The sequence below is a fragment of the Cynoglossus semilaevis genome, chromosome 18 (assembly GCF_000523025.1).
Source record: "Cynoglossus semilaevis isolate Cse_v1.0 chromosome 18, Cse_v1.0, whole genome shotgun sequence".
Classification (NCBI taxonomy): domain Eukaryota; kingdom Metazoa; phylum Chordata; class Actinopteri; order Pleuronectiformes; family Cynoglossidae; genus Cynoglossus; species Cynoglossus semilaevis.
This window is the reverse complement of record NC_024324.1, coordinates 14,238,188-14,247,494: the sequence shown is the minus strand read 5'-3', so window position 1 is coordinate 14,247,494 and position 9,307 is coordinate 14,238,188. Positions and strand designations below refer to the sequence as shown.

The window sequence follows — 9,307 nt, the reverse complement described above, 5'->3', positions numbered from 1 at the left end:
TTTTTTTTTTTCAATGCTTAACTAATTCTTAACTAGGGATGGCTTGATTCAACTTTTTCATGTGGGTCTGCCGATACCGATATCAATCCGATACCTTCTTCTCACTTCCAGCATGCCACTGACTGCTGTTGCTGAGGTGATAGCTTCCCTTTTTCCCGGCACGGTCGTGCAAAGATACGTTGAGCATTTGGTATCTGAGGTATCGGATCAGATGGGCCATGGTTCAGTATAGTTTTTCAATGTTTGGACTAATAGCAAACCTAAATATCGGATCAAGCCATCTCTAGCAAAGAAGTATGGACGATCTAGAACTAAAAAAAAAAAAAAATCATTTTTTGCCCACCTGATGAGCATGTTACGCAGGATGGTAAAATCACAGTGTTCTCCGTTTTCCACTGAGAGACAAAACAAAGCATACAAACAATCAGTTACATCATTACAAGAAGCCAACTTTGATCATTTTGCAACGTTGTATACATCACATTTCCAATAATAAAACTCTAGAATTTTAGACTGAATTCAAACTTTGTTTTCATTTCCAATAATAAAACTCTAGAATTTCAGACTGAATTCAAACTTTGTTTTTTTTCAAACTGAACGTGCCAGAATTTATTCAAAGAGAGAAACCTGTGTGAATACAGTTCGGGAAACTAAACTTTTCACGAGAAATATATTGATAGTAATTTGCTAGTACTTTATAAGACAAATTAAGGCTGATTGGTACTTGGCTGTAGTACATCATTTGAAGAGAATGTTGCTCTCTCATTCTTTATATAGACTAAAGCTGGAATGGAGGGGGAAAAAAAATTTTTAGTCCTCAACTCAATATCTGAGAATAAAAAAAATAGGTTTAAGTTATACGTGTGTGGGGAGGAAACTACTGTTTTCTTATTCAAAACATGACAGAGATTTGACACACACACACACACACACACACCTCATGTGACACTCAGTTGACGAAACAATGGAGATAACAATAACCTTTGACACCAATGGTTGTATTTAAACATGTGAAAAAATGTCTTCTTTGTTGTCTATTTAGTCTGAATCGTGCTTTAAATATTTTATCTGGAGGAGGAATGAAGACTATTCTGTTCTCTATTCTTGTGAAGTATATTGTAGTGTGAATAGACACGTATTGCATCACTCTGATGGTATGGGCAAACTACGGGTCGGGGGCCGGATACGGCCCGTTTGACTTTTTCATCTGGCCCTGCAAGGGCTGCATTTCACCGATAGATTGCGTAAAAAAAGGCCAAAAGCATTTTAGCATTTTAGCCTTTATGCATGAAATTTATCTTAGCTTACATGAAAAAAGTCATCCATCTGCTCCTGTAGCCATTGAGGCCCACGTGTCACAAAGTTCGAGCCATCCCTTTTACAAACATCAAACAAATCTGGACATAGATCCGAGTTTTTATCCTTTATCAGATCTTTTCTGAGAATTCCCACAACCAAATTCAAGCCAACGTTTGATGCGCTGGCAAAAAACGTTGAACTAATCATAATAATAATAATAATAAGTTTCCACTGAATTTAAATCTTTTCTTTGAATATATATATAAGTTGGGTCTTGTAGAACATCAAAATAGTTTACTTGATACTGACCGTCTCACCTGCCAAATTCTTCAAATGTCTTAAGGAGTTAAAAAATCCAAAATATATTTGAGGTCACTTAAAAAAAAACCCTCTATTCACATCAAAGAAACAAAAGAACAACAAATGTGCTACCACGTAAGACATACTAAATTACTGTATGTTTGTGCGAGTAAACCTGCAGTGTCTCACCTTCAGCCACTCCCCACGGGTACTGCCTGCCGCGCACTCGCTTTCCATTCACCTCAATAATTGTGTTGCTACCGACCACAGCCAAGGGTAAACAATCCTGCAGAGAGAGGAACCAACTTTGCATAAATCACATTAAATATTAGAGCAGTTCCAAAATAGCGATAATGTGATATATTGCGATATTTCGTCCGGCTGTACGCTACTGAGATACTGCCTGCAAATATTGACTTTTAAACACTATACAATTGTTCTAAACCGTATGTGTCAAACTCGAGGCCCATGGGCCAAATGTGGCACGCCAAGTCATTTTGTGGGGCCCATGGGAGCTTAAAAAGATTTTAATTGCCTTATAACAAAGTCCATGCTGAGTTTGTCAACTTGAATAATTAAAAAAATATATATATTACTAAGAGCAAGGTACAATATTGGTAACATGAAAAAGAAAATTTAATAAATTGTGGATACATGTATAAAAATGGAGTTATGGAGTAGTTACCCCCCCCTGAAATTGAGTGACACTCTGCTGCAATTTTTTAAGTCTCCACATGATGGTGCCAGAGACTAATTTTTGCTTTGGTACTACGGTTGCAATTGCTTGCAGCTCGTTTAAAAATAAAAATATAAAATATATTAAAAATATCTTGTGGTGTTTGTATTAAGTAACATGTACGGAAGCAAAACAGCTGTTACTGTCCCATTACATTTAAAAAAAATACTTTTGCTTTGAAACATTACGTAACAGAAATTACCTTTATTTTTCTGGCTATCCTCGTCTCTTCTTCGTCGTCGGTCTCTGGAAACTCATAAATTCTGATTTTGTGCTCCTGGATTTCTTTAATGATCTGCACAGAAAAACAGAGTCAGATCAGAGTCAAATCCACAGCAGTTGTTCAAGAGCAGTGAATTGAACCGCATGTGCAGTTGTGACGTGTTCCGTAACCATCAATATTGACACTGAAAGTTAGCGGATGCACACATGCAAAACAGTTTTTTCAAATGAGCAACACAATCATTGCTCGTCTGTGCCTCTCTCAACAATTGTACAGTCATTCTTATTGTTTTGTTATGTAGATCAAGTATTTGTTTGAGAGTTTTGTTTTTTTTTTTTTTAACATACACTTCCAAAGATTAAATAACTTACATTTTCTTGCATGCAAAGACATTCATATAAACTACACTAGCTAAACGATCTTAGTTCAGACTTAGGCAAACTTTTTTAACTCACGGACCACAACTGTCCTAATATTGAACAGGGGGAGGCCGGGTCAGGGGCAGATAGATGGAGCGTTCGTGTGAACTAAGATAGATGACGTATAAAAGTCTTGCATAAAAGGCCAAAATGCTAAAAATAATTTTCAACGCCATCTGTTGGGGATTGGGTTTTGCAAGGGAAAAGGCAGAAGTATAATGATAATATAAATCAATTATACAATTTGGAAAAGTCTGACGGCCCGGATTAAAAAAGCTGAGCGGGTCGCATCCGGTCCGCGGGCCTCTGTCTTAGACTATGTGTCACGTTAGGGTCGTTTATTTGTTGGAAAGACAAGTCATTTCATCTTGCCACATTTTCTTCTGGTCTTTGTGCGAGTATTTCCTTCGGCACTACTTCCTTCCTGAACTGTAATTACAAGGAACACCGACGACACCTAGAGACAACACACGCTTAGCGACTCCAGATTCCAAACGTAGAACTTATAGGTTTGCATAACAATGTGCAAGTGGGTACAAAGCGCAAACAACAACGAACTAAAGTGCCACCGCTCTACCTGGAGTACTTGACTCTTCGCTTTCGTGTCCAGAACCGTGTACGCTGTCGAGTAGAAAAACATTTGTCCTTGAATAACAAACACCGAACGCACCTGTTTCTTGAACTGTTGACACTCTTCAGGAGTCATCGTGTCAGCTTTGGCAATCAGCGGGATGATGTTTACTTTCTCGTGTAATCGTTTCATGAACTCGATATCCAAAGGTTTTAGTCTGAACAAAAAAGAAGAAGAAGAAAGTATAGCTGTAAGAAAGTATAGCAAATACAAATAAAAAAATGTATCAAAATATTTTAACAAAACGACATAGCCAAGGCACTTTGGTATCCAAATTAAAAAATATATATGTATGTATATATATGTATGTATATGTATGTATATATATTTATATGTATGTATATGTATATATATGTATATATGTATATGTAATGTATGTATATGTAATGTATGTATATGTAATATACAGTTCCTAAAAAAAAAATATTTTTGCATAAAAATACATGAGGAAACTGTTCAGTAAGCTAAGCACTGCTAAACTGCTACAGACAAAACAACTGATGACCCAGAGAGTAGGTTGAACATCCTTCCTGTGTGTGCGCACGTCTGAGCACAAACATCTCATAAGTTACAGCCGCAGGTTAACCACACACAGCGTAGGTGAGTGGGGAAAAAGTATGATAGGCTTCTTTTTTGGTTTCTCTGATTCTATGGTCATGGGTTAAGTGAATTAGAGAGCTGTCAAGTAGTAGTTTTCCCCATGGTTCTAGAGGCAAAGAGGCATAGGCAATGTTATTTTACTGATGCAACGTAGCGTAATTTCCGGACTATAAATCGCTACTTTTTTTCCCACTTGCTTTGAACCCTAAACTGCGGTTTAAACAATGATGCGGCTAATTTATGTCATTTTTACGGGCTAACGGAGTTCATGCCGCTAGCGATCAATGACTTTTCCGGTAGGCTACTGTGTGTTATACTAGTAGCGTATGACTGTCTGTGAATGGCTGTGTGCGTATATATATGTAGAGAGAGAACGGTAGCGAAAGTTGATCGCAGTTTGTGTGGCTGATAATAAAGACCCCAACATCCCTTTCTGTTTACCTCTGCTGTGGACAAGCACAATGCTAATGTTAGCGTTAGCCCTGGAGCAGTTTACTAAGTCTACGAACTAACCATGTCACAACGTGGAGACGCGGCTCATAGCAAAGTGTGGCTTACATATGTACAAAAATATTTTTCTTTTTTAATTTAGTGGGTGTGGCTTATATTCAGGTGCGCTCAATATTCCGGAAATTACGGTACATGCATATTCACATAATTTTGAAGTACTACTTTCTTGTTATTATGTTTAACATTTGTATACATACACACAAATTAAATAGATTTTGTATAAATATTAAACAGATACGTATACATTTGCATTAGTTTACCAGTGTCTAATGGTGCTCCAAAAATCAACCTAAATTAATGCACAGTTTGAATCATAGCTTTGTGAATATAGGCTGGGCCTCACTGTTGTTCCCCTTACAGTTTACCAATGAGCTTGTTCTGTTTAGTTCAACAGAACAGTTAGGCTGTTAGGGGTACATTTTTCATTGTGTCACATTTTTGGCCCGCTTTCAAATGATCTACGGACTGGTCCGCGGACCTGGGGGTTTGGGGACCAAAATGAAGACAGTAATACATACCCGTGCCCAGAAGGAGCAATAAAATAGAGACAGCCGTGCACCCTGTTGTCGGGCATCTGTCTTCTGTTGACCCTCGACTCTGCATTCAGGTAATCCTCGAACTTGCTGTCAATGTAATCAATCACCTGCTGCCAGCTAAAGAAACATATAATGGGGATTAGTTTCAGGCTTAGTCTTGTAGCATTCAGACGTCCAACATGGAGTGAGCTCACCAGTTACTGTTATCAACAGCATCACCGAAGCCGGGGGTATCAACGATAGTGAGAAGAAGTTGGACTCCTCCCTCCTTTATCAGAACCTTCGACTGCTCCACCTGAGAAAAAGTGTTCCGAGTCAGTCCAGAATAAAAAAAAAAATTAAAAAAAAAAATAAAAACATAAACAACTTGTTCCTAACTTACCTGTTTTACCCTCAAAGATTGTGACCATGACTCGATCTGATACTCAGATTAGTACTGGTCTGATATTAGTCAGAATTTCAGGATCGAACGGGGAAAAAAAAAAAAAAAAAAAAACACCTATAGCCCGTCCAATCCGATACCTAAGTCCAAATGCTCGACTTAACTTTGCAAAACGTGCGGTATAAAGGCACACTATCGCCTCGGCAACGGCAGCCCGTGGCATGGCGGAGGAGAAAAGAAGGTATCAAATTGATATTCGGTTACGGAAAATACTCCAATTTGCAGTATCGGTATCATGAAAAAGTTGTATCGTGCGATTTGAAAAAAGCTAGTAAATGTATTTTTCACGTGGAATGAGGAGGTTCTAGTAATAGTTATCATAAAATAATATGGTGCCACACCATTTAGATTTCATAGGGCGATAAGAAGAAATATAAACATTACCTGTACGGTTTTTTTAATCCTGTGCGAAGGCCCAGGGTATTCAGACGAGTACAAGTCGGTCAGAAATAGGGAGTTAATCAACGTAGACTTCCCCAGACCAGATTCTCCTGAAGGCAAACACAAGGCAAGGTTTAGCACGATAAGGAATGAATGAATGTTGGAGGTGATTATAAAATGGTTATCAATAATGTAATAGATACTATTTTGTATTTTGAACAGCAGTAGCTATTACTTTTAACAGCATCAGGAGGAACAGCTACTCAACCCTGTGCGTGTGCATATAAAGATAATGAAATAAAAATTAATTAAAACCATATTGAGTGAAGATACAAATTGCGAGCAATTTTAAGAATAAACAAGGTACTTACCAGTACAATGTTCTTCTTTTTGTTTAAAAAGAGTAATGCGAAAGTAATGTTTTCTTAGTTTGATTAAAAGATTTTTCATAGATGGGTGATCCGATACTCAAAATTTCAGGATAAAAAAAAAAACAAAAACAAAAAAAAAAACTACCACCCATCCAATCCGATACCCAAGCACAAATACTCATTGACTCCATGTTTTTATGTATCAATTTTCTATCGTATCTGATATGGTATCTCTTAAAGGATTCAAATTATTTTAATTGTCTGTGCCATGCTATGCTAGCAATAAACTTCATCAGACTAATACAGGTATTAGTGCCATAACAGGGAATCTAATTTCACAGCACCAAAGCATCTGTAATGTAGTGAAGGTAGTTTGTTTACTCCGACCAAGAATTGCACAGAAACAACTACTCACCCACAACCATAAGCGTGAACTCGAAACCTCTTTTCACAGACTTTCTGTAAACTTGGTTGGGAAGATTTGCGAACCCGACATAGCCCTCCACGTTTTTCTGTTGCTGTGTATCACAAAAGAAAAATGAGCATTGCCTTGGAAAAAATACAGATTTTGTTTAAAAAAAAAAAAAAGCTAATAAATTAATGGGTAGCCATTTTTTTAAGGTTACAATAAAAACTCTTAAAATAAATTAATGGGTAGCCATTTTTTTAGGTTACTCTTAGACTGATATAAATGCTAAAGTACTTACAGCTGATTTGGGGAAAAGCCAGGACAGGGTGATTAATGGAGCAGATCCCGATGGCAGAAACGTAAGCAAAAGAGAGAACAAAAAATTAGCATAACAACAGCTTTTTCATTCGGGCAATACACCATCTCATCTAGATAGTTAAACTTTTTTTTTTAACAAGACTGAAAAAGACCCTTTCCTATAAAAGCAGCTTTTAACCACAGAGTTTCATGTAAGAATTTCTTATCTAAAAAAAAAAAAAAACGCTTGTAGAAATTGCACATTGGGATGAATGTCACAGAGGGCACTGGTGTAGCACAAAATGCTAGGTTTCCATGGTAACAAGCGTTTATTTCCCAGTAATCTATAACCCCAGGTTATATCAGCAATCAAATATATTTAATTAATAATAATAATAAAATTAAAAATTAATATGATCTGTCCAATGCACCTCATGTCTCTGCACTGCAGTACGTCCTAATAAATTTCGGGAACACGTACAATATGAGGGTGTACTAATCAAAACAGTACAGCATGACCACCGCGGTATTCGCACTGGTATTTTGCTCCATGCCATCTGACACTCTGGAACAGTCAGACTGAATGCCTGACCTTCCCATCTATACCAACCCTATGCAAAAAGCAGAGTCAATATGTCAATTGGCTATGGCTGCTGGATATGGATTTTAAGATGTGTACAATCAATAGTTTTAGACAAGTTTTATCATTTTAATAATTTGTATATTGTATGACACAGATTTCTTGGCATACCATATCACGTGGGGGTTGTAACTGGAAGACTGTTAAAATGTAACTACATAACTTTTTCATAAATATTTCTGAAATTGATTCATTTTTATTTATACTATATATTTATTCTTTTTTTTTTTTTTTTAAATCAGGTTAAGAAACTCTGCATGGACTTTGTTATATTCTCCTTAAGATCCCGCCGGCCACAAAAATTGACTTGGCGGGCCAAGTTAGCCCCCGGTCCGTGAGTTTGACACATGTGGCATATGGGGTCTGTTCAGTTCTTCTGTTTTTTGTGTTTCCAAACTCTCGCAATGCAGTTTTCATTACACGAACACAAACCATTTTTTTAAACTATGGGGACAACATTTGGTTTCTTTATAAATAATTGACCTTATACGTCGTTTTCCCTCACATTAACTTACAGACAGTGAACTATGTACGTCACTGACAACGAACAGACTCAGCAGCGAGACCCGTGACAAAAACACAGGAAATGCGTTTTGCAAGAACCAATTAATGACATCTAATATGTCGAACTCCTTCTCAAACCCTTGTCATACTCACGGCAACAACGATTTAATCTGAAGTCAACTTTGAATATAGAAATATTTGTCGTAAGCGTCACATAGATACGCTTAACAGAGAAAATAACTTACACAACTTCTTAAAAAATAAAATCGTGAATATCCTTGACCAGGGAGCTTTAAACATATAACATATCATGTAACCGAGAGTGTTCTCTTCCGGTTTAACTATAAAGTAGAGACTAAGGTTAATTTAACTGTGTGGTATAGTGTTGCGATGCGGAAGAGTGCATAAATTAATGATGTTTGTAGGCTACGCTGCAAAAAAAGTTAAGTCACATTACAGGCATTTTTGTTTACGAGTAGTTTTCGCATGGAGGGCGTTACAAGAAGCTAGTCTTACGTTTTAAAAAAAAACAACCGCTTAATCTGCTCACATTTGAATTAGCTTACATGTGAAACAGTGCGCCAAACAAAAGCAGGCTATGCTGAGTGAATATTCAATACCACCACGCTCAGTACACCAGTTTACAAAAAGAAAGAAAGTTTTACCCATGGTATCCTGTCTGTTCCTGTCTGTCTTGAGGAGCAACGTTTATTTGGTATTAACTCTCAGAAACTGCTCATAATGTGACTCGCGGGCAGAAGACTGTCGTGAGGAAGGTCTATGCAAAAGTGCTTACGTTCTGTTTGGAAAATACGAGCTGCGACGTATCGCGAGATTTGGACTGAGTCACTCACAACCCACATTGTATTTGATTATTTTCCCAGTTTTAGTTAACTGAAATATTCAGCAACACGTCGTATTTTTTTACGTCTCTGTACATATTTGTTGTCATTTCTCTTGTCACTTCTCTTGGTCTATTGACATTTTCTTTATTCTAGAACCTTCTCCT

General features: G+C 37.1%; 1 protein-coding gene across 2 annotated transcripts in view; it reads right to left on the bottom strand.

Moving 5' to 3' along the window:
* LOC103394687 (septin-7) overlaps nt 1-9,115 on the bottom strand; it is a 15,491-nt gene extending 6,376 nt beyond the window's left edge. For both annotated transcript variants that reach the window (XM_008332104.3, XM_008332105.3), the window contains exons 1-10: nt 8,964-9,115; nt 7,254-7,255; nt 6,864-6,966; nt 6,081-6,187; nt 5,449-5,549; nt 5,237-5,371; nt 3,648-3,765; nt 2,538-2,630; nt 1,789-1,885; nt 344-395 (exon numbers count right to left, since the gene is read on the bottom strand). In XM_008332104.3, coding sequence (XP_008330326.1) covers nt 344-395; nt 1,789-1,885; nt 2,538-2,630; nt 3,648-3,765; nt 5,237-5,371; nt 5,449-5,549; nt 6,081-6,187; nt 6,864-6,966; nt 7,254-7,255; nt 8,964-8,967 — 812 coding nt within the window. In that variant the 5' untranslated portion in view covers nt 8,968-9,115. The remainder of the gene's footprint in view (nt 1-343; nt 396-1,788; nt 1,886-2,537; nt 2,631-3,647; nt 3,766-5,236; nt 5,372-5,448; nt 5,550-6,080; nt 6,188-6,863; nt 6,967-7,253; nt 7,256-8,963) is intronic.
* Nucleotides 9,116-9,307: the final 192 nt, after the last annotated feature.